This window comes from Ischnura elegans, chromosome X, assembly GCF_921293095.1.
Source record: "Ischnura elegans chromosome X, ioIscEleg1.1, whole genome shotgun sequence".
NCBI classification, from domain to species: domain Eukaryota; kingdom Metazoa; phylum Arthropoda; class Insecta; order Odonata; family Coenagrionidae; genus Ischnura; species Ischnura elegans.
Window position 1 is genome coordinate 8,745,964 of NC_060259.1, and position 24,961 is coordinate 8,770,924.

General features: G+C 39.9%; 1 protein-coding gene across 3 annotated transcripts in view; it reads right to left on the bottom strand.

Annotated features, from left to right (window-relative positions):
- The window catches only part of LOC124171872 (ER degradation-enhancing alpha-mannosidase-like protein 1), a 109,591-nt gene that overhangs the window by 82,234 nt on the left and 2,396 nt on the right, over positions 1 to 24,961 (bottom strand). For all 3 annotated transcript variants that reach the window (XM_046551252.1, XM_046551250.1, XM_046551251.1), the window contains exons 3-4: positions 15,687 to 15,858; positions 7,299 to 7,482 (exon numbers count right to left, since the gene is read on the bottom strand). In XM_046551252.1, coding sequence (XP_046407208.1) covers positions 7,299 to 7,482; positions 15,687 to 15,858 — 356 coding nt within the window. The remainder of the gene's footprint in view (positions 1 to 7,298; positions 7,483 to 15,686; positions 15,859 to 24,961) is intronic.

Sequence of the window (24,961 nt, forward strand, 5' to 3'; positions counted from 1 at the left end):
GAATATCTATCCCTAACAGAAGGCTTTCTAGAATTTTGCCAACGCTATGTTTTCCATTGCCCCAGCGAAATATAACGGCGAACTGAGCCGTTAAAAATCCTCTCGTGGCAAAATTTTGGCTTCCAAGGTGATCCAAAAAAGATAGTTGTACTTCTAGTATGGACGTAAGTCGATGATGATTCAACACGATGGTAAAAGCAGCATGCGTTGTCTCATTCCGCGGGCTAACCCCACATCTGCGGGATGAATGGAGGCAAGGGAAAGTTGCTTGCGCGGCGGGCTTATCAGAACTGACTCAACTTGTATCTCATTGTCAGTGGGTTTAAATGAAACATGGTTGGAACTTGAATAGCTATTAGCTTAACTTCGCTAGGTGGCAAGCGTTTATTTTTAACAGAACGGGAGTTGCTCTCGGAGAATAAGTCGCATTGTCAATCGTCATGTAATCATTGAAGTCAAATTCAAGACGTGAATGATAAGGTAGTCCCTTTAAACTCGGGAATGGCTTAGCACCATTAAATCGAAATACAAAAAGTGTCCGGTGTTGTTATCAGATATGGGGAAGCAAAATATATCGTGAAGTTAAGTCACACTGCTTGTGAGTTGAAGGTCCCGGCACTGAATACACGGAAGAATGCCGACATAGATGCTATACCCGGTAGATTCAATCCACTAATGCTAAAATCTCATGGGAAAATGCTTTTTTGATGCGTAAAAATTATAAAGAGGGAAAACTGTTCTGGACTATTAATCATTTTTTTATTCATCACTGGCGGCATGATGGCAGTTGTGCGGTTATTTAAAAAAGCTCAATTTAAAAAAGTGATCTAAACGCCGGAAAATTCTGAATTCCCGGGTACAGTGTGCTTCGTATTATCCATGGTATGCTATTTGGAAGGAGGTAACAGACTTCATTAGCGCCAAGAAGTAGGGATTGGGGGGATAGGAACCCTATGTTGGCATTAGCCAGGTTGTAATTAGAGGCTCCAAAGGGACCAGGACTTAATGTCCCATCTGCTGGACAGAGTGGTGCACTGGTAGTGCCCTCCACATTACACTCAAGTAGGGATAGGGCCATCTCTGATAAGTTTCTGCTACTGCCAGGACTTGAACCCAGGCCTGCAGGGTGTAAAGCTTTTGCGATATATTAGCAAAATTTCGCTCCCTGTTAATGGGGTTAATTTGGATGACTATATTCAGATATCTAATTTCTTCCATCTCTGACCTTTGTTTGTCTGCAGGTGGTTAAACAGATTTCCTGAAAACTGCTTCTAATGAGAATATTTTCGAAAATTAGCTTCTCTGCGAGCATTTACTGTCGCCATTCTGAAATTTCTCCCAGGTAATAGAAGTAATCTTAGTGCAAGAAATGCTAGCAATTCAGCCATGTTGTTCAACATTGGAAAACATTGTTCAGGAATGCAACATTGTTTCTCTTAAGGTAACACGTCATCTGTGGTGTTGCCTGTGAGTAAATACGATTACAGTAAACTCTCGATTATACGAAGTCAGTGGGACCGGAAAATTGGCACTTCATAAAATCGAGTTTCGTAATTTCAAACCTTTTTCATAAGTCACGAAAAAATGTTCGCTTTTGTTTCTTCCGCCCTTTTTTGTCTTTAGTGGTCTTATTAAAATGTTTTCGGTGGTTATTCTCGGTATTATTCATAGAAAAGGCTTTTTGTTATCGATTTATGCTGTGATAGATCATTAAATAATCATACCACCATAAAATTCCCATTTCTCGTTCATACTTCAAAATCAACGATCGCTTAAGAAATTCCCGACCAGTTTAGAAAACTTAATCAAATAATGAATTGCAAGGTTTATTATAAGAATTTAATGTTATAAATTTGTGGTTAGGAGCGAATAACAACTATTAAGTTCGCATAAGATATATATTTGTTTCCAGCACCCACGGAATTATAGCGGCAGCCGGCCTAACCGCCATTTATGCCGCCCTCTATCGCTCAGTGACGAGAAAAAAAGAAAAACGAGGGCCTCCACCCGTTTCCAAAATAACCTTCGGAAGTTAATATTTCGAGTTACTCCGTATTTTCAGCTGAATGTGCTATCTTTTCGATTAGTTATTTTCATTGAGATTCAGTTACGATTATAAATGACGTAGGATATGATTATCTTCTGGCGAATATTTGAAGTAAATTCTGTTTGAGTTCCCCGTCCGGGTACTGTGCTCCGTCATCTTAGCAGACATTGCTACGAAAGACTTTATTCTTCATCAAGACCATATTCTTCATACCGGGTGTGAAGTGCTATGTTCATATAGTATTTCTCTCTTTTATGCCGACAGGAGCAAGGTTCCAACCGGAAAATGACAGGAGAAACATCTTCCATTATCGGAAAAATAAAGAGAGAAACGTTATTATCCGCATTGATTGTTTTCCTACAAGAGATGTTTCTTCATTTCTCAACGTGTATGAAGTATTGGTTCACTTACGTGAATTCCCAAAAATGACACGCAAAAACCTGTACATTCACCTCATTTAGTTTTCGAGTCCCTTTCTCCGCCGTATTGAAAGTTATGCAAAGAATCATTGACGTAGAGAAAAGATTTTCTTAGCTTTAGCACTAAAGAATAGTCGCGCCATAATCGTAAATAAATATAGTGTGCAAAGAGCAAAGAAAATAATTTCAATTGAAACGTCAGCAGAGAAGAAGAGAGACAATTATAAGCGCGGCACCATTTCCCAGACAGTGGAAGATACTTCTTCAGCCTCTCTCCGGTTAATAGCTTACCCCCGTCGCAGGTAAAGATGAACCATGCCCTTCTCCACAATCGGGGAACGTTCCCAGTGGGTGGGGTGAATAAGAGTGGGATGGGGATTGCCTGAGGAAAGAAGTGGTCAGCATATGGTGGGGTGAAGGGGGCAGGAGAAAGAAGAGTGGGGAAAGGGCCTTCAGCTCTGCCTCAGTTTACGTTTGGGGGGCATATTTTTCTACGACGCACTCAAGCTCAGTCACCTTAGGGGGGGAGTGAATGGGCAATGCTGGGGAAGGAGGGGTTTGGGAAGGTGGGTGTCAGCAAAAGGCCGTGGGAGGAAGTGAACAAAGACTTTGGAAAGAAAGATCTCTCGGCATGGGAAAACGGGGAGACGCGCGAGAAGAAAGTTCATGGTTAGAGTTAGAAGTGCGTCTTCATTACGAGTAGCCAGAAAAATAAGTTGGTGGTTAATAGAGCCCAATACTTAAGATATTTAAGTTGTTTATTCAGGAAGGCTATTATATACACGAAAAGATACTACTAAAATATAAATTATTTTTTTCCTTTTTGCCCTTCTCCATCGCCGCTTCCACCATGGTTTCTCACTTGCATAAATGGGAATGAAATTGGGGACCTAACTCGTTAGCCAGATTAATATATCTTAATGTTTGGAGGGCAGCGGGTACTTCTTTTTTATTTGGTGAAATTACCGTATAAGCTTGTGTAAGAGGCGCACACGTGTAAGAGGCGCACCCCTATTTTGAGGACCTAAGCTATAAAGAAAAAAAATTTTGCGACATTTTTTTAATCATATCGTGCAGTGTTGCAGACGTATGCCTGGAATTTCGACAGTTATCGAAATGTCCTCTTTCAGTACTATTTGAAAGAGGAAATTTTGATAACTGCGGCGGCATAAGAGGGAGTAGAAAGAGTTCCGATCCTCTCTTTGCATACGCCATCGCTCTAAGTTGCTTGTCCTACTCACGAACAATTTTGTTTAAAAGCTCTCGCAGGACTATTGCAATAGAATTGCAGCAGAGAAAATTTTAAGGCAAAACACGACAGGCAAATGGCATGAGCTTTCCCAAGAGATTGAACAACAATCGGGGCAATCTCAGCGCCGTAGGATAATAACCACGTCGTAGATTTAAGGCCCCTTGCACACGCACCGATTTTGGACGGCCGGTAAAACATCGGCCGTCCACATTCCAATAGTGAACAATGGGAGAGCATTGGAGCTTGCACACGTACCGACCACACGCCGGCACCGGCAAAATGCCGGTTAGCTGCCGGCTATTGTCACTGTGGATCGCCGACGCCGGCTCAAAAACTTAGCAACGTATCGTTTGACCGGTAAAAATCCGGCGTGTGTGCAAGCATCGCTTCGCCGGTAAAATATCGGCCAATATTTTACCGGCCGTCCAAAATCGGTGTGTGTGCAAGGGGCCTAACGGAACTACACTCGGCTCTCCATCAGCTAATGCCTCTGCCGTTTTTTCCTTTCCGAGACTCCACAGGAAAATATCAAGTTACAGGGGAACAATGGAAACGTGTTTCATCCCTACCCCATTCCACCAACTGACCTTTTTCGGTCTACCAGGTTCAATTCCCCGAGTTTCTGGAGGTCAAATGCTACGTGAGTCACCTTCTGAGCTCGAAGATATCTCGATATCTTTCAGCAATTGTATGACACGCACGAGGTTCTAAAAACAATTAGACCTAACGCGACATATATCTGACAGAATTTAAGTTTTTTATGCTCCAATTGTTTGACACAAAGATTTATAATTACAACAAGGCTACTAATATTCAAAATAAACAAACAGGACAATTTCGGAAGAAACAAGCGTAGCATAAGCGCATTCAAACAAGACGAGACGGACTGGAAACTCAGGCAACGCAAACTGCGTATATCACATTGCTGCGCCTTCGCCCCTTCGCTTTAAAGGCAACGACGTCACATGCAAGATCGGACGTGTTCTTCCCTTGCTCCTTCGCTCGTAGCTTTAAATACGGAGGGGAGGGAGCCCTCTTCCCCTCGACCTCTCCTTCAGCGCTCTTCACTTAAAAGCATTTCCGATTTCTTCTATCCACCATTAAGTCCAACAATGAGCACACTCGTTCGAATTTTTTCAACCGCAGGTTTTGACACCAATATTACTATATGCAGTATAAATGCCGCGGGATGCCCACTCGTGGCAATAAATTTAGCGCGCGCTCCGGAGCGAATCACCCCGCGCGATCTTTTCAATGTTCACCTCTGGGGTACCGACGTGACGGCGCGATGCTTGCAAGAAATTCAAACAGGAGCATTTTAAAAATACGTCACTAAGGGAGAAACTCCCCTGCCTGCCGCTTGATTTTGACCTAGGGTTTCAGATGACTGACTCACGCTGAAAACAAGGCCACTCAGTTCCCCTTGAACTTGCAACCGGTGAAGGGGAGGGGGGGAAGATAAGAAGTTTGTGTAAGAGGCGCACCCCCATTTTCGGCTGCAATATCTGGGAAAAAAGGTGCGCCTCTTACACGCGCTTATACGGTACTTCACTTTCATCTTCGTCGTCACTGCTATTATGACTAGTCCCGGCCGCTGCTTCTTCCGACGCATGTACCGGCGTCCCATTGTCGCAAGCCCGGAGATCATCGTCAAGGGCAATATAATCGTTTGATGTTGCGCGCTGTGCTCTTCCTGCTTTTTCCAAGAATTTTTCAAAATCATCTTCTAAGCCTCTAATCTCCTCCGCGATTTTATCCGCTGCTGCTTCCTGAAGGTATAACGTAACGAATCAACTATAGCCGTGATATTATAGCAGTAGAATTACTAGTAGGCTAGTTGTATCAATTACCAACCTCAAAAACATCCTCATGATGTGCTATCAAAGGGAATCCGGCCGATTTCCAGCAATTTGCGATTGTAGTGGAGGAAATATAGTACGTCTTTGAACCGTGCAGTGAAAAATGACAATTTTATTAACTTGGCCATTTTAGCAAAGTTAACAAAATCGTTATTTCTCATCGCAGAAACACGGTTCAGAGACGTACTTGAATGCCTGATTGGCAGGAGTGCGATGCAAACAATTATTTTTCATGATGGCATTGATTGATAGATTTTCAAAATGCAGTCAGAGCGGTCACTTTTGGGGAGAAAGGCTCGGAGGGTCGAAGAGAGAGGCCAGCGAGGGTGAGCTTGTCGAGGAAAGGGTCCTGGATTAGGGACCCTTCGAAGTGCTTCGGCGAAAAGTAGTCAAGTAGTCTTCCAAGTACGTTCACAGCAGTCTGCCTTGTGAACGTACCAGGTACGTTCACAGCAGTGCAAAGGGTTAAGTAGGAGTGTACGAAATACCCCGCACGACCTTCCTGACATGTTAAACTACGAAGTATTGTCGATGCGATGTTTACGAGTAGGCACATCAGCTTAAGGTTGGATGGCGATATTTGGTGGAACTTGTTCGCAGGAAACATAATGAAATACACTTTTGTATGTTCCACAAGAGATTTTAATCCCGACCTAGGTTTCGGCAGTACACACTGTCATTATCAAGAATAGGCACATAAATAGGGACATTATGTCAGTCGCGATATTTTACTGAACTCCTACTTCCCCTAAATTCCCACCGTGAGGTTTAAGGCGAACCCTTTCTTTCCAAAGTTGCACTATCCTTTACGATGTCACACTTTTGATGAACCACAGTTGGAAGCGCTGATTTTTTTAGCTAAATACGCCGGCGTAACTAGTTTTGTAGAAAAATATTTCGCCATAGTTCGTATAAATGAATGCCTTTTGCTCCTGGGGACCGATCCGGGGTTCGTAAATTTAAAACATTTCGTAAAATCGAAACTTCGTATAATCAAATAGCACCATGTATTTAGCATAGGCTTTTCGCCGGGACCGCAATATCACTTCGTATAATCGAAAACTTCATAAAATCCTGCTCCGTATAATCGAGAGTTTACTGTATTCAGAGAGCTCTCAAAACTTGGAATACCTCGAAGGATAATCCCTTGCACCCTCCCAAACCTCAGATGAGAATGCACATTGCTCACACAGCATTTATCACGTCCCTCTTCACCACAGGCTGGGCAAATTTATCACGTAGTTCCCCTGGAGATGTACTCTGTCATCCACTCCAAGGTTAACTTTCACACAGAAACCCTAGAGGGGGTGGGGGTAATTCCCCTGAAAGTTCCCCAGTGACGAAGAAATGTTATCTTTCTTGTCTGAATGAAATCATCAGACAAATTCCACACTCTAACTATCGCTGCTTTTGATTTAGGTTGTAGAAAATTATGCCACATGGACTAAGTTGATAGCAGAGATATTTTTCAACACGTCTCATGGGAATTAAAGCAGTAGTTCCAGTGACTGTTCAAATCAGGAACTGTACAGTCCCCAACCTCAGAATGAAAAAGGACACTATTAAGATGCATGCAGGAAACAAAATTGAGGCAAGGATTTTGAGAATTTTAGAAATGAATGGACCAAGAGCAAATTCCAACATATGTACTGTCACAAGCCCATGTTTTCAAATGCCAGGAAAACATGACTTCCTTTAAACTACCTGGGAGCATATCTTACCAAGAAGGCCAGTATTTTCTGCTCGAGAGTTCCATAATGCTTTGTTAGCTCTCCGTGCATATCCTTCATACACTGGGTCTCCGAGGAGGCGACTCAGGATTCCAAACTCTAGGACCAATGACCCTGCACCAGCTGTGCAAGTTTCAGTGAACAACATTTTTGGCAACCCTTTTTGAAGATTAACCTGGAAGCAACAATGGTACATTAAAAAATGAGAAAGTGCACAACTATACCTAAATTGTCATACACTGCACCACACACTTGCACTGCACAGAAGTTCCCTGGTACGCAGATTTTTTCTGAGATTATTAAATGCACATGTGCCCATCCATGATGCTTAGAAACCATATTAACACAGAGTTCCCAAAAATTCAAGTGAGGCACACAGTTGTTTGGCAAGCAGGCAACTGGACGCAGATAGGGGAGGCTTTAACTCCAATTTTAGCTTATGCCCAACCAGAATGCGATAGACAACCTTTTAGGAGATTCTGCTGCTTTCCCTCCCTACTTCCCCACTGCGAGACTGAAAATCCTGGTGCATGGCTTATGGATTAATTAATAAGAATGTTCTTGACTGAGTAAATTTTGAGAGATTCTCGATACAATTTAGTATTACTAACGACGAAGAACAAAAGCAATATTTGCTGCAGATTGTTTCCCAATATCGAAAAATGATATTTGAGGGTACAAAGAAAGAGCAAGTTCAACTGAAACCTGATTTTGTTGAATAATTTTCTCAGTAGGTTGACAAATTTGTAATGATTTTTCAATACAGTAAAACTTCGATTATACGCACTTCGATTTTACATCAAGTCTCGTTTTTACGCAGCGGCACTCAAGTCCGGCCGGAAAGCATAGGGAATTGCAATGGTGAAACTTCGATTTTATATCTTTTCTTGATTTTACGCAGTTTTTCGATTTTGCGCAGCATAACCCCAGCCCCTAAGAGGTCGCTAATCTTGATTTTACGCAGTTGTCTTTCGACTTGTTTTGAAAATCCGACTAGAGCAATATTCAGTTAGGTTATTATTTCGTCTCAATGAGTTGCAAAAATGAATACAGGAACCGTTGAAATGACATCGCGCTGTTGAGCGTGAAACTAAATACTTCGCGAATCTAATTATTGCTTCCCCGTGAGCCCTCTCAGTAATATTTCAGGCTCCATTACGAACGCGAATGTCGCTCTTAGTTCAAATTCGCCGTAGAAGGATATCGAAACCTAAAACACACGGCAATTGCCATGTATGCGTAACTACTTTTGATTAAGACATGATCGCTGGAGATATTAACATAATCACCTTTAGTTTATTATTCGACTTATTGATCGACGCTGTTTATATCCACAATTATGAGCTACGGAATATTTATCCCCAACGCAAGGCTTTCTAGAATTTTGCCAACGCTATGCTTTCCGTCGCCCCAGCGAAATATAACCGCGAAATGAGTCGTTAAAAATACTCCCGTGCCAAATTTTGGCTTCCAAGGTGATCCAAAAAAGATAGTCGTACTTCTAGTATGGACGTAAGTCGATGGTGATTCAACACGATGGTAAAAGCAGCCTGCATTGTCTCATTCCCAGGCTAACCCCACATCTGCGGGACAAATGGAGGCGAGGGAAAATTGCTTGCGCTGCGCGCTTATCAGAACCGACTCAACTTGTATCTCATTGTCAGACGGTTTAAGTTAAACATGGTTGGAACTTGAATAGCTATTAGCTTAACTCCGCTAGGTGGCAAGCGTTTTAACGGAACGGGAGTCAATGCCCTCGGAGAATAACTCGCGTCGTCAATCGTCATGTAATCATTGAAGTCAAATTCAAGACGTGAGTGATAAGGCAGTCCCTTTAAACTCAGGAATGGCTTAGTACCATTAAATCGAAATACAAAAAGTGTCCGGTGTTGTCATCAGATATGGGGAAGCAAAATATTACGTGAAGCTGAGTCACACGGCTTGTGAGTCGAAGGTCCCGGCGCTGAATTCGCGGAAGAATGCCGACAGAGAAGCTATTCCCGGAAGAGTCAATCTACTAATGCTGAAATTCCATGGGGAAATGCTTTTTAATGCATATAAATTATAAAGAAGGAAAATTTTTCAGGACTATTAGTCATTTTTTATTCATCACGGGCGGCATGACGGCAGTTGCGTGGTCATTTAAATAGCTCACTTAAAAAAAGTGATCTAAGCACCGGAAAAATCTGAATTTCCGAATATCCCGGGTCCTGTGTGCTCCGTATTATCTATGGTATACTGTTTGGAGGTATCCAACAACTGGGGTCATTAGCGCCATGAAGTAAGGGCTGGGGGGATAGGTACCCTATGTTGGCATTAGCCAGGTTGTAATGATAAGCTCAAAAGGGACCAGGACTTAACTTCCCATCTGATGGACAGAGTGGTGCACTGGAAGTGCCCTCCACATTAGACTCAAGTAGGGATAGGGCCATCTCTGATAAGTCTCTGCTACTGCCAGGACTTGAACCCAGGCCCACAGGGTGTAAAGCCTTTGTGATGTATTAGCAAAATTTTGCACCCTGTTAATGGGGTTAATTTGGATGACTATCCTCAGGTATCTCATTTCTTCAATCTCCAATCTTTGTTTGTCTGCTGGTGGTTAAACGGATATCCTGAAAACTGCTTCTAATGAGAATATTTTCGAAAATTAGCTTCTATGCGACCATTTGGTATCACCATTCCGAAATTTCTCCTGGGTAACAGAAGTAATCTTAGTGCCAGAAAGCATTTCAACCATTTTGTTCAACCATGGGAAACACTGTTCAGGAATGCAAAGTTGTTTCTCTTAAGGTAACACGTCATCTGTGGTGTTGCTTTTGAGTAAATAAGATTATTAGGCTTCATTTTCCGAGCTATAATGAGATAGTGTTATCCTGAAAACTATACTCCTCCTCAATACCAACTCTTGATTTTACACACTTTGATTTTACACAGTGCCCATATTTCGGTCCCTCCAACTGCGTAAAATCAAAGTTTTACTGTATAAAGTTAAGATTGATTACCATACGTGCCGACGTGATTTGGTCTAAAGAACGAGTTCAAAATCTGAATTTGAGAGAGAGTCACTGAAGCATGTGAACATGGCAGGCATTTTGGTGCAAAAGAACATCTTTTGCACCAAAATAGTGTAATTTTCAACGTGACAACTCCCGTTAAGCTACTGCTAATATTCACAGTGCCAGTGGTTGTAATGTACAAAGGTTGACAAGGTTGAAAAATATCAGCCAATAGTCATAATTATCAGTCTTCCATTGTGATTGAATTGTAAAAAGTGCTATTATGTTAACGATAAATGTCTAACAGTAGTGTAAAAATTGTCAGTGGCTAGTTCACTTCCGATGTTCACTGTAGAAATGACATTTCACAATCAAGCTATCAAGACCAAAACTGTATGTGAAGTTTGTTTTTCTATTTTATCAACGAATAGTAGTGAGAAAAGTCACCTGTGTCACTTGAGTGGGCTAATTTAAGACTTTACATCAGCGAATAAATAGTTTTCATCATAAGGAGCTCTGTCATTGTAAGTTGTATGTGATGAATATAAGAATGGTAGTGACTTCCAGCTTTTGATTATTGTATTTACCCATTTCCCCACTATATTTTTATGGTATGTGCTAGTATATCGTTTACGGATTTACCTATACTATTGAAATATGTTTTAGCTTGTGTGTCGGCAGCGGAACCGATTTGCGATCTCACATGTGAATTTTGTGCAGACTGTTTTGCTATGAATTTGTATTCGTGAAACCAATGAAATGGTGAAACTATGTCAAATTACCATGAAATAAAAGTTTCTTTTAATAATAAATGCATTTCTCATGTTTCTTTACCTGTCCATTGCTTTTCGTAGATAACTGCCTAAAAGTTATTTTTCATCATTAAAGAGGGTGATTTTCTTGTGCTCTCTGAATTGGCATTAGCTTTCCAAACCCCTCCTCTTACTTGAAAATACCACAGAGCAACAGATTATTTGTTTATCACAGGGGTTAAGTGTTTTTATCTGTGATTAAGGCTCTCCAGCTAAGTATTCGTGATGAATTTTCGGCAGGAAGAGAATCGGACCACCGTAGGACGGACTGGACTCTCTTCTCCGCTAATACGGCATTGCCAAATTCAACAGCATGGCTCATCCACCGGTATTACAAGTTTCTTTTACACCTTGATTTTCCACCAACATATAGTAATAATTTGTCATAACAAATTTAATGAGGGTCGTGGCATCAATTTTTGGTGTCCTAAAAAGAGGCTGGTGTCCTAACACCCCCTACCACATGCCTTTTAGGTGGCTTGCGGGGTAGTATGTAGATGAAAATGAATTTCAGGTGTACTATTCGAACGAGTGGCAATGTTATCAACCATTTTTCTGATAACTGTAACATACGAAGTGAAACGCCTGTACTTTGTTCCCGATACTGCATTTGTAGTGTTCCAAGTAATAATCGTGGCACAATATCAATAGGAGAACTTATCAAGAATAACAGCACATACACAAGTGACGAAGAGCTACAAAATCCTCCCTCAAAACAATGTTTACAGCGTGCTTTCAGTGTATTTTCTGACTCCTGATGGCAGTTTAGACACCTATGATGTCACGCTTTGCTTCGGCAGAGCTCGGGTTTCTTCGCACATTGGTAGGCTGAGAGAAATTTTTCTCGATTTTAAAGTCAATTTTTAAAAATTCGTTTGATAATGAATGGAGAAACTTTAGGTATTTTTGCGAGCTAATGCATCCATTTTACCTGTTCAAAATAGTTTTTATAGTAATCGACGACCAACGCAAGTTCCCCATTGTGTACATGGAACTTTATTTGGGACCAGGAACAGCAAACGATAAATGCACGAAAACAATCAATGCAGGAACCATAGATCGAGGTTCCACTGTAATACATACATCCACTTACAATAAGTTCAATATCATAGCATCCTCTTCATTGAGTTAGCAAACAACAAAGGACTTTCTGGCCGTGTTGCGGAAGAGATTGAACTGTATTTTTGTGAACCTTCTCTTCCGACTTCTCGGAAACTGAACATTAGAAAACAAAGGAATCTCTTCCAATACTTAAAAGGCTAGCGAAAAAGTTCCCCTGTGTTCCCCTTACTGCTGTTGCCAGTGAGATAGCCTTCTGCACCACTGGCTCATTACGTGATACTAAGCATAACCACTTAGATCCTGAGCATTTAAATATAGTGTAGAGATGTGCGAATAGTATCCGCGAATACTAGAAAGTATTCGATATTCGAGATTTCGAATAATTATGCTGAAGGTACAAGCTCGAATACCTCGAATACTTTGAATATCGCGCCATACACTGTCGCACACACGTCGTTGGTAGTTGACTCGGAAAAAGTAAGAGAACTCTAGTCGTTTAGAGCATGCAGCACCATTTAAGGCAAGTTGACGAATTACATCAAATTCGTGGATTACAGCGGTGAAAAGAGTGAAAAGAGAAAAAGTGGGGAGCTGAAAATGATCAGGTGAAAAAATCGGAAAATCCCCGGTTTTCCCCACCAGAAGACCCTCAGTGCGGTGGGATAGTAACTACATAGCACAATTCCCAAAATCCGCTACCCCCTCCGTCCATCAGCCCTCTGCCCCTCCTCCGTCGCTTTCCTCCTCTCCGAAATCAAACAAAAGGCCCCAGCTCGCACAGGGTTCATATTACGAAGACCATAAATCAAAATCTTCAAAAGAAAATATCAAGTTACATGAGAATAATAGAATCGTGTTTCACTCTTTCTCCCCCACTGACCTTTTTCTGCCTACCTGCTTCGAAGTTCCCCATTTCTGGAGGTCAACTGCTGCAAGAGTCATCTATTAGCCTAAAAGGTGTCTAGCAATGACTTTTGGCAATTGATATTACACCTTCATTGGATTGAAATATTAGTAATGTGTGCGTAATTTAAAAAAGAATAAGACCAAACGTGATGTATTTCTGACTTTATTTAAGCATTTTACAAAAGGATATAAATGCCAAAATACGACCTAGACTTAGCATTCTGGTGAAACTCGATATCCTCGCAGCTGAGCTTCTCGGAAGTTAATGAGGTATTTTTTTCTGAAAACATATATCAAGTTACAATTTATGAGTTATGCTATAAATCTCTATTGTCACAGTCACAGATGAGGGGATATTTTCTCAGGATACTTGGTTTCTCCCTGATAGCAATTCGAATTCATCCGCTTATCTCGTGAGAACTTCCAAAGATGGACTGAAAATAATCGAAGGAGGAGAAAATCTGGCAGAGAAGCACGTGCATTTTGCAAAATGCCCCGGATTGTCCGCTAGCACTTGACAGTAGGAGTGGGGGTAAAGCGAGCTACCTGTTGAAAATAAGAAGTTGGATGAAGCCGAGTATCAGATGGGCGTGCCGCTGAAATGGCATTTGGTAGATAAGACTTTATACCTCAGACAGAAATCCATCGCAGCAGTGTAAATGCCGAGACGGCATGAAATCATTTTTACGCGAGGTGGTGTATCCCCTTAGGATATTTGAAAGAGATGTTAGTTGAATCAACTATATGCCCAAATTGTTTCCATAAAATTAAAATATTCCATTAATCAGCTAAATTCCTGTTTGAATCCTTTAAAGGAAATCACAATTACTCGCCAAAATCCTGATTTACTGCTGGGTAGGCAACCTAGTCAAACGTTCCTGCATTCATCGTTTAGTATTCTAGGTATTCGAAATTCGAGGTATTTGAATATTCGAGCAATTATTTAATATTGGAATTCGATATTCAGGTTCGAAAAATCTGCTATTCGACCCATCTCTAATATAGTGCTTTTTAAAATAACTTGAAAGCTTAGAAAAGGGTGTTTTTAATTAGTAAAAATATTAAAATGTGTATGACAATCAAAATAGCATTCCTTTGATTGTACTGATCTAGAAGAAACTTGAGTAATTACTTCATTTTATAGCAAAAAATTAAAAATGCATTTAAATGAAAAAATATCAGAAGTTCCCACTCTGGAAATCAAGGATCCGATCTGGATCTGTGCACCCATACTAACACGTTTTAATTTTTATTAAATATAAGAATATAATTTTTTGCATTTTTAACATTTGTTTTTCATGAAATTACCTGAATACATAATAAATTAAAATTTAGCTACAAAAAGTGACTTCCCAAATATCCATCACTTTTCACCACTCAAGCTTGTAGTGGTTCTATCTATGGCGCAATAGATCTGGCAATATCCCCATCACAATAATTGTATAAATAGAAAAATAAATTTAGAACCTGAATCCTAAAAAACTGGAGTATGGTACAAATGTGCGTAAGATGTCCACCCCTCTTTATCAGCATCTAATCAAAGAAAAAACATTTGGGCTCTTTTTCTCCTATTCTGAGGAGTTGCATGGGCCATGGAGAAAGAAAACTTTGAACCAGGGAGTTTTGAATAAACTGTGCTTCCACTTCCAGCAATTATCAATCTTGGGATATTCTCCTAAGTTCATGCAGCCTATTTCATAGGCAAGTATAGACCTCAACGGTAAGCATTCAGTAGTAGCCTTAGTGTTATAATAATTAAATTTTTTGAGAAATGGCTGCCTTTCTTCTCATTGGGAAGCTATTTCTTCATTAAAACCAATGTACCCATCCCACATTTACCAGACTTACCATTTGCTTAAACTTGCCAGATTATTTTCATCTCTCTTGCAATTTCAAGCACTTTCAAAAAACACTTCCTTCAACATTACATATCCAAATTATCATCTCCTCCAATGTATTCTGATAGCCTTTGTTCAAGGAGAGGAGAGCTAGCAGATCTCCCCAAAAAGGCCTTCTGTCCCTACTATTTTCGGATGCATAATTTTGACACATAGTGCTTTCGTCCAGCAGCATGGTTTCTTCATCTGCCATCAAAGATTGCAACTTTTTCCCTTGTCCATTTTAGAGCAACACTAAGCTGTATACACAAATGTTAATACATAATCAAAATATTCTCTCAGTTGTGCTTAGGGTATGTGCATACAGTAGAGCCACACACAGCTTCCGAATGATGGAAATAGAAAAAGTTAGGAATGTGAAAAATTTCAGTGCTTGCACTTGCAGCCAATCGCTGTCCTTCAAGTACACCCCACGCCCTCACCTTCCCTAACAATCAGTTTTTACAATTTTATCAGCAACTGTGTATCCTGTGTCACCCTAAAATTAGTTAGCGAGTGATCCCCACCCTCTTGATGACTCCCCCTGGACACCAAGGTCACTCAGCTCTGAAGGGATTTGAAAGTCTGGCAGCCAGGTCCAAAATTTGTCTAAGATGCACACCCTCATTTTCAGCAGCTTTCAATAGAACTCTGCGCTTTAAAGGTTAACCATGAGTGAGATGATACCACAACAATCAAGATTACATTAACTTAATTAATACTCACTCTTGGGTAAGGAATCCCAGTAGTACTTTTCTCAAAAGCAGGAAGAAGACGTGAAGCCAAGTCATGGGCCAGATGTAATAGCTCTCCATCATACCAGTCTGGTTTTAAATCTCCAAATGGTTTTTCAGGGTCCATCATCAACAAATGAGCAGATATCAATGATCCAAGCACTCTGGAAGAAAGATTGACTTTTTCAGCTTTTAAGAGTTCTAGGGACAATTACATCCTCAAAATGGCAGTAAAAGCTACAACCACTTTGTCAGTTTTACCACTTTGTTCAACCAGTATTTGCCACAGTTCCAAAGGCATTGACACCTTATTTGCCTGAGAATAAACATTTCTACCTTGATATTTCCTAATGACCACAATGAATTCCACTTCCAGGCATACTTTCATACCTCACACACACAGTTTTGGCTTCACCAGCCCAAGGAAATCATTGTTAAATATGCCGCGATTCTGATGAGAGGCATACTATGAATGGTACTATATTTTATAGGGATGTGTGAGTAGTACTTCTTGATCTCGAGTCAAGCTGAAAACTATTCATATTCCAACAACAAGAATAGAAGCAATGAGAGAGCCTGGGCACAGCTACAGCCACTATTTGTTTCACTTTTCAGAACCTCAACTAACAAGGGGAAACCACTTACCTTGCCCCGATAATGATTAAAAAAATTTTCTCACGCCTATGTTGGCTGCAATTTAAATTAGTGAAATACTTGTTGCCGCAAGATCAAAAGGAAGACTACAAAATATAGTGCCGTGACAAAGCTTCGAACGCTGGCCCCCTAGTGGTGAGAGCCGGAGACGCTCTCACCACTAGACCAACCGAACAATCTGTGAGATGCTGTGTTATTTTGGGATTATATAGAGCTTGTTAAAAATAAAACTCGAAAATTAATTAATTACAGCCAAACTAAGGCCCATTCAATGGAACCACTATCGGTTTAAAGATGTGTTCGCAATTCTGAATGCCATAAAAAATTCGGCATTGAAAAAGGTGGAGCAAGATACGTGGTCTCCCCTTGTAAATGTGAACCGACTCACACTTAGAACAAAACTTTCCTCAAATCACAATGCATCTTGTTATCGACGAGACGATGATCATCGCAACTATGATTAAAATAAGGTCTCAAGGGAAGACAAAATCATACATTAGATGATCCCCGCCCCCATACATAAGACCCAAAGTTTAAGTAGAGCCGAAAGAACCCTTATCATTTTTGACGCGGTACAGAATGGGCCATTACTCATCCCGCTATTATGCAAACAAGTCAAAGTCACCAACCACCCCTATTCTCAAAAATATAATGCCACTGCTGATGCATTTCTCTTGTGTTCGTTTACAGTGGTGTGCTTAAGAATTGATTACCAAATACTTTTAAAGCTTTAGTTACCAACTGTGGTGAAGAGGCTATGACCGTTAGCGAAAGGCAAAAAGTGCACTGTTTTTCAATGTAGAGATCCAATCTCGCATTCTTATTTTATTGTAATATTCCGGAACTTAATATTGTAAATAACATTTCCACTTCACCAGAGTGAGGTAATTCCTAACTGAAGTTCTGAAGTAAACTACCCAAAATGTATTTCATTCGATATGCTGATTGTTCAACGAAGCGATGAACATCAGTAGGATATATATTGTTTCTTGAAGCGGAAAAATCTTCCCTCACCAAAAATCTCTTCCTCGTCAAAACAACAGCCTCACCTTGCCAACCTACCTAATGGCAAAACGATCGCTTTGGGAGGCGGGAGCTTTCAGTGCAGACTCAGGCCAGGAAGGAAATCCTAATGAGGTGCGGTCATTAAAAATTCATAACTCCCCTTGTAATCGAGATAAAGTTACAATACTTTCACCAAAAATTAATTTATAGTTTTATTCAAATTTCATACACAGCATATATGGACCTATATCGTAAGAAACAAAAATAAGCAGGCAATTGATTTGTATCCTGCAAAATTCCAGATTTTTCATCCATAAGATATATAAACAAACATAACAACATTGAAACTGAGTTATGAACATATTAAAGTTTACCAGTATGGGAAAAAATGTGCAATAAATGTTTCCTGCAAGTTTCAACTTAATACTAAGAACAGTGTGCCAGCATTGGATTAGGAATACAAACTCGGAAAAGTCAAGTTACTAGACGAAATTCGAGGAAATATTGTTCATAACAATTGTTATAATCAAAATCGACTCACTATTGTCTCCACTAAACATAGTGACCCTTTCTGCTTCAAAATATATTTTTATACTTGTGAAAAGAGCAAATAAAAAAATAGCAAAAAATTGTTCCTCGCCATCTGATTAATTGTTCCAGAACTACATCAAAAATGATTTTTGTACGTGCGGTGAGCCCTCTATATATACTTACTCTATTATACTACAGAGGTTGAGTTTTCGCTCACTTCTTTAAAATAGGAGTCACCACCAACTCACAAGGAGTAATCAGGGATATTGCGAAGTGTTGCTATATATGTTCCTTTTCTTTGTACATACATATACTTAATTTCCATTTTGGACACTATATTTTCTTTATGTGTTTTATGTATCTGTTACGTATTTTTTTTGTTTTTGCACTCCAGCAGTTGAGTGAAAGAGTATAAAATAGGAAAATGTGTGTGCAGCATAGGCCAAATTAAAATTCAAAATTAGGGATAATTTGTTAATAAGTGAGTCCACAATCCTAAATAGAGGTGAAAGTCTCAAGAGGGTGCCGAATTCCAAGTCTATTTCTATTTTTATTTCATGTATGATTGTATTACGAGTAGAGATGGGACGAATCCTATATTTTCTCGAATCCGAATCCAAATCCGAATCTCAGAAGGTTCTCGAATATTTCGAATCTCGAATCTTTCGAATCCACCAAATAAATTGATTATTAATTCAAAGAAAAGAGAAGCAATGCTTAAAAAGAGGGAGCTTTAAACTGTTGCTGAATTTCATACCTTCATGTGGCAAGAAATGAATTTGTGAAAACTCACTTTTACATGAAATATGTACAGTAGAACCTCACTTATGAAACTTTCAGCGGAAAACCAAAAAAAGTTTCATAAGTGAGGAAGTTTCATATGTGAGGTTTTTCGGTATTCAGCATGAAATCCTTTCCTATAGGGGCCGGTTTGTTTCCAGGATGCAATTACTCATTTGGAGGCAAGAAATTGAAGCCTAATAATCTTATTTTCACACAAGCAACACCACAGATGATGTGTTACTTTAAGAGAAATATAATTCTACATTCCTGAACAACATTATCCGCGGTTGAACATCTAGCATTTCTGGTACTGATCTGCAAGGCTATCATACTGGAGAGATTTCGGAATGATGACACTAAATGTTCACAGAGAAGCCAATTTTTTAAAAAAGTTGACTCATTAAAAGCAGTTTCAGGAAATTCATTTCACCACCTATAGGCAAACCCATGATTGTAGATTAAAGAAATGAAATACCTAAGGAAAGTCATCCAAATTAACCCCATAACTAGGGAGCAAAATTTCACTAATGTATCACGAAGGCTTCCCACCCTATGGACCAGGGTTCATGTCATGGCCGAGGCAGAAAGTTTTCAGAGATGGCTGTATCCCTGCTTGAAAGTAGTGTGGACGGAACTTCCAGTGCAACACCATGTCCGGCAGATGGAACATTAAGCCCTGGTTAAGCCTATTGTTACAACCTGGCTAATTCCAACACAGGGTTTCTATACTCCCTCCCTTACCTCATGTCGAAAATGACCCCAGCTGTCGGTTTCTTCCCTCTAAATACCATGCCATAGATAATATGGAGCACCCGGCAGTGGCGTAATTATGGTGGGTCGATGAGGGGATAGATCCCCCTCCAAAGCCGCAGAGAATTGAAAAAAAAAAATTTAAAACAAAAGTCTAGCTTTGATAAACAACAACTGCATCTACTTAAAGCTAAATTTTAGGAGCCAAAATGATGTAAAACATATTTACAGGCATGCTCTTTTTTTAAATTTTCCGGGAATCCCCGATGCCTCGGGGGGGAGGGGGGGGGGGCGCCCCTCAGGTACTACCATCACCCCCAAAGCATATTCCTAGTTGCGCCACTGGTATCCGGGATATTCCGTGACTAATTGTAAGACTTTTCCGGTGCTTAGATCACTTTTTTAAGTGAGCATTTGAAATAACCGCACAACTGCCGTCATTGATGATTGAACAAAAATATATTAAGGCCCGTATTCTTAGTCGACCCTGTAGGGCCAACCGACCCTGGATACGTCATCAGCCCCTACATAAACCGATCTCACCCTACATACGCCACATCAAGCCCTACATATGGCCGTTTTTGGAACTAAACGGGCCCTACTTGATGTAGGGTACCCGAACCAACCCTACACCCTACAAAAACATGGCGGCCAAATATCGTCTGCTGATCACCTCGATTAAATAATTTACGTTGTAATGCATATTAAGGGAGACGAGCTCGCACAAACCATTTTGAAATGTACAGTAACACAGCGGAAAGGTAATAATACTACCACTTTATAGCCACCAAGTTAAATAAATGATAAAATTGACTGAAATTGTGGCGGCCGCACGTCCTGCCTCGCCGCCACACCGCTTTCCCGGAGGCAAGATAAACCGCGCTCCATCATCGCTTCTCCACAACAAGCCAGCTAGCCCAGCGGTAGAGCGGTCGCCTCCTAAGCGGGCAGCCCGACTTCGATTCCCCGTGCCGGGAAGTGTAATTAATTTTTTTCTTCCCTTCTAGAATTCCTTTCTAGAAATTTCTTTCATGTTCAAGAACAGTAACATAGAGCATTCTGGAAGTGCACCAATAGAATAAATACTGCGGGCCTTTCGGCCGGCAAGTCAGTCTGAAATATGGAACGGATCAATAAACATCGTCCAAACCATTACAGTGCCTTATCATTGCTAGCAGACAATTCCTACGCCTGCTACAAACTAATAAGAAGAATATAGCGGTATACAAGCATCTGTTTTCCACGAATATATAATATTTTTCACGTTTGGCACTTGGTATACTTTTGGGAAACCAATACTTCGTTTTCGTACAACCATAGAAAACGCATTTTCATGCCACTATTTGCCACATAATAAACTTAATTACGGAAGGTAAAAGCGAACGACGAACCTTGATGATGCAACGTAAGTTACCACGTCAATGATCATATGTGCTCCGTACTTATTACTATCTTGTACAGACCGCTTTTGAAGCAATTTGAAGACAACAAGGTTCTAATTTTGGCTCGATATGAGTGTATTTGTAGCCATAATTAAGGTACCGACACGACCTGGCGGACGACACCGATTGTTTATTTACCTTGAGCTGTTGTCCTAACAATGCGCCCGAAAATTATTGGACGTCTTTTCTTACTTTCATAGTGAGTTCCCATTACGCCACCAGTATGAAAAATTGCCGCTGCGCCATCATCTACGTCATCTCAGAGAAGTTGACGACGGAATCACCCCCCACCACTTATGTAGGTTCGACTGAGAAACGCATGTAGGGGCCTTTTGTTATGTAGGGACGGATATGTAGGGTCGACTAAGAATACGGCCCTAAGAGCTCGAAAAAATCTCCCCTCTCAAAAATGTTTACGCACTAAAAAAGAATTATTCCGTGAAATTTTAGCAATAGTAGATTGAATCTACCGGGTATAGCTTCTCTGTCGGCATTCTTACGCGAATTCAGCGCCGGGAACTTCGACTCACAAGCCGTGTGACTCATCTTCACGTAATATTTTGCTTCCCCATATCTGATCACAACACCAGACTGTTTTTGTACTTCGGTATAATGGTTATAAGTCATTCCAGAGTCGAAAGGAACTGCCTTATCTTTCGCGTTTTGAATTTGACTTTAATGATTACGTTACGACTGACGACGCGAGTTATTCTCAGAGGACATTCGTACTAACTCTCGTTCAGTTAAAAAATAAACGCTTGCCAGCAGGCAGACTCAAGCTAATAGCTACTCAAAGTGAAACTTTGTTTGATTTAAACCCACTGAGATACAAGTTTGGTCAATTTTGACCGGCGCGCCGCGTAAGCAACTTTCCCCCGGCTCAATTCGTCCCGCGGATGCGGGATTAGCCCGCGGAATGAGACGATGCATGCTGTTTTTACCATCGTGTTGAATCACCATCGACTTACATCTATACTGCAAATACGATAATCTCTTTTGGATGACCTTGGAAGCCAAATTTTTGGTACGGGAGGATTTTTAACGGCTCATTTAGGTGTTATTTCGCTGGGGCGACGGAAAACATAACCTTGGAAAATTCTAAACAATCTTCCGTTAGAGATAGATATTCCGAATTAACGATCATCTACTGCAGTTAAAATTAATATCTAATAAACAGCATCGCTCATTATTAAAACTTAGTATTCTTCATTGACATATCTATGTGATGAGCACATACTACCCCTGCTCCTGTGACTAAAATCGGCGCGCGTACCGCAATCTTCTCGTAGAGCAGTTACCTGAAAAGTCGTATAAGTGAGGTATTTTATCTCATTGGACTGGGAAAATACGTTTCGTAACCGAGTTTGTCGTTTAAGTGAAAAGTTTCATAACTGAGGTTGGAAATACATGGGTTCATATGGGGTTATTCACCGGACCAAAAAAAAATCGGCGTATAAGTGAGGTCATCGCATAACTGAGGGTCGTATAACCGAGGTTCTACTGTATTTTTTTAGAAGATACAATCAAAGGTTAAGAATAATTAAAACAATCGTTTTGGGCCACAAAAAATTTATAAACTTCAATGGAGATTTTTATTCAGGAAAACTAGCGTGCGGACTCTCTCTGGGTCCAGCCTACTCCGTTTTTTATCAACTATGATTCCTGATGTGCTGAATAATCTTTCGGAGAATGCTGTTAACATTGGTGAAATTAAAAACTTCCTTGCGAGTTTCCTCAAATTTTTGTACTTGTCATTGACCTTCCAATATTTAAAGATGTTTGCAGATGGTGGAAGTAATGCTTCTGCCATGTAGGCATTTATTTCTTCTTCAGGGGACATAGCGTGATTCATCTCTCTGCTATTAGACGGTATCATTAATTGAGAATAGTAACTCCACATACTATGGCCTCCTTTCTGTTCATGTGCTAGTGCAGTGGTGTTTCCTTCACTATGGTCCAATGATGGCATGTCATTACAATTTAATTGGCTGTTAATATCTGAAATTTCAGCAATCAGTGCTGATTGAGCTTGCTCAAGGTTTTCTTTTCTCAAAAATACACTGCCCTTGAATCTAGGATCAAGTACTGTCCCAAGAGCATACAATTTTTCCGTCTCAACATATTGATAACGCCTTTTTAGAGATGAAAGTAAATCATTTCTAAAGCCTTGAACAGAACCTAAAGTTGATTTGAAGTTTTGCAGCGCATGAATGGTGCTATTCACTAAAGGAATTACTTCAGAAATTGTCACTTGGCTTGAACTGGCAACTAAAGTAGCTCTTTCAAATACATCCAGTATTTGAATCACTTCCTCTATTGCCGTCCACTGTCGAGCACAAAGATCAATTTGAATGTTTAAATCTGAAGCAGATAATAAAACAGCTTGCTTTTGTTCCACAAGACGTAGGAGCATGTGAAGCTCTGAGTTCCACCTTGTAGGTTCATCTTGTAGCAAACGATGAGGTTTGAGATTTAGTGTGGCTTGAGAAGCTCGTAACACTTTCATGGCTTTAGAAGAATGCTTAAAATGTCCCACTACACTTCGGCAGGATGTCAAAATTGTCTTAATTTCACTCTTATTCAGTAAACCATCCGTAACGACTAGTTGAAACGTATGAGCCAAGCACGGTAAGTGATCAAAGGTACTGCGCTCTAAACCTGCAACCATATTAGGAGCATTGTCTCTTATGAAGCAGACAACTTTCCTCATAATATTCCATTCCTTCATAGTACTTGTGATGAAAGTTTCTATTGCTATGGCTGTGTGTGAAACTTCTGCAAAAGGAATACATTCCAAGCACAGTTTTATTAGAGGTTTTTAGCGAACTAAAATACTTTGGCGGAGTTTAATCCCAAGACAAGTTATAATATTCACGATACAACTTCTACGAACTGTAGCAGAGAAGCGGTTGGCGCAGTCAATTGTTTCTCTCGTAAACAGTTCTTTGTGAATCATTAATTAAGACAAATATACTCATAAAAACGCAGATGATTGTACTTTGAAAATTCTAGAGACAAAAACCATTCTGAAATAATAGTAATTTTTCATTATAGAACCTCAGTCACAAATAGAGCTGCTACATTCGGAGAAGCTTCTGCAGCAGTGACTCAGCTGATTCTCGTATTCAAAATTTTAGATTAAAGAGTGTTTCATTATAAATTTATATGACGTATAAATATGATTAATTGATGAGACTTGACTGAACTACAGTGCAATTACAACATATTCCGGCAAATAAATTCAACATTCAGCGTTCTTTTCCTTCGCGTTTCGTTTTTGAGTCGCAATTATTGGCCGCTAGTTTGACGAAGATTCGAAAGATTCGAATCACGAACAAAGCATGAAAGATTCGAGTTTTCGAATCTCGAATATTTTCTAAGATTCGAAGGATTCGAATGGCCCATCTCCATTTACGAGGAATTAAAATTATCATAATTCCTCTCATTGACATTTGGCTTCATATTACAGATTCTCATTTGGTAATTTTAAAAACTCCTTTGGACAGACCACTGTCAACCCAGCCAACCATAACCAAAACCAAAGGATTATCTATTTCCCCCAACTATATGACAAAGACAAAAAAGAAATGTGGTGTAGGGAGAAAGTATGTGCGTAAGGCTAACTAATGCCATACCACCCAAATGGCTCTAGATTGCACCCTCTGGGCCATCATATCAATTTTCATCGCTAAATATGATTAATAATCCAAAACAATGTTTTTTGCTTAAATTTGTATGGATTCCTTTTTGAAAAATGTAATTATATTAAGCATATATCTGTACCGAATGAAAACACCAATTAAAACGTAATTCACTTTCATTCTTTGAAAATTAACATACTTTATTAAAATATTACTTGTTAATCCAAATTTTCCATTTAATTTATTAACCTATGTCATTCTAAAAACCTTTTCAGGGGATATCATATTGCTCAAGCTTATCATTCATAATTGGGAACAACACCTTTGTCCATAATACCTGAATACATGTAACGCTCGTAATTTTTACACTAGTACAATTGAAACGGTGTCCTTTACTATCATATCCAGGCTAACAAATTAATTTTGGCTGTATCATGACGTTGCTAAGAGTTTTTCGTACA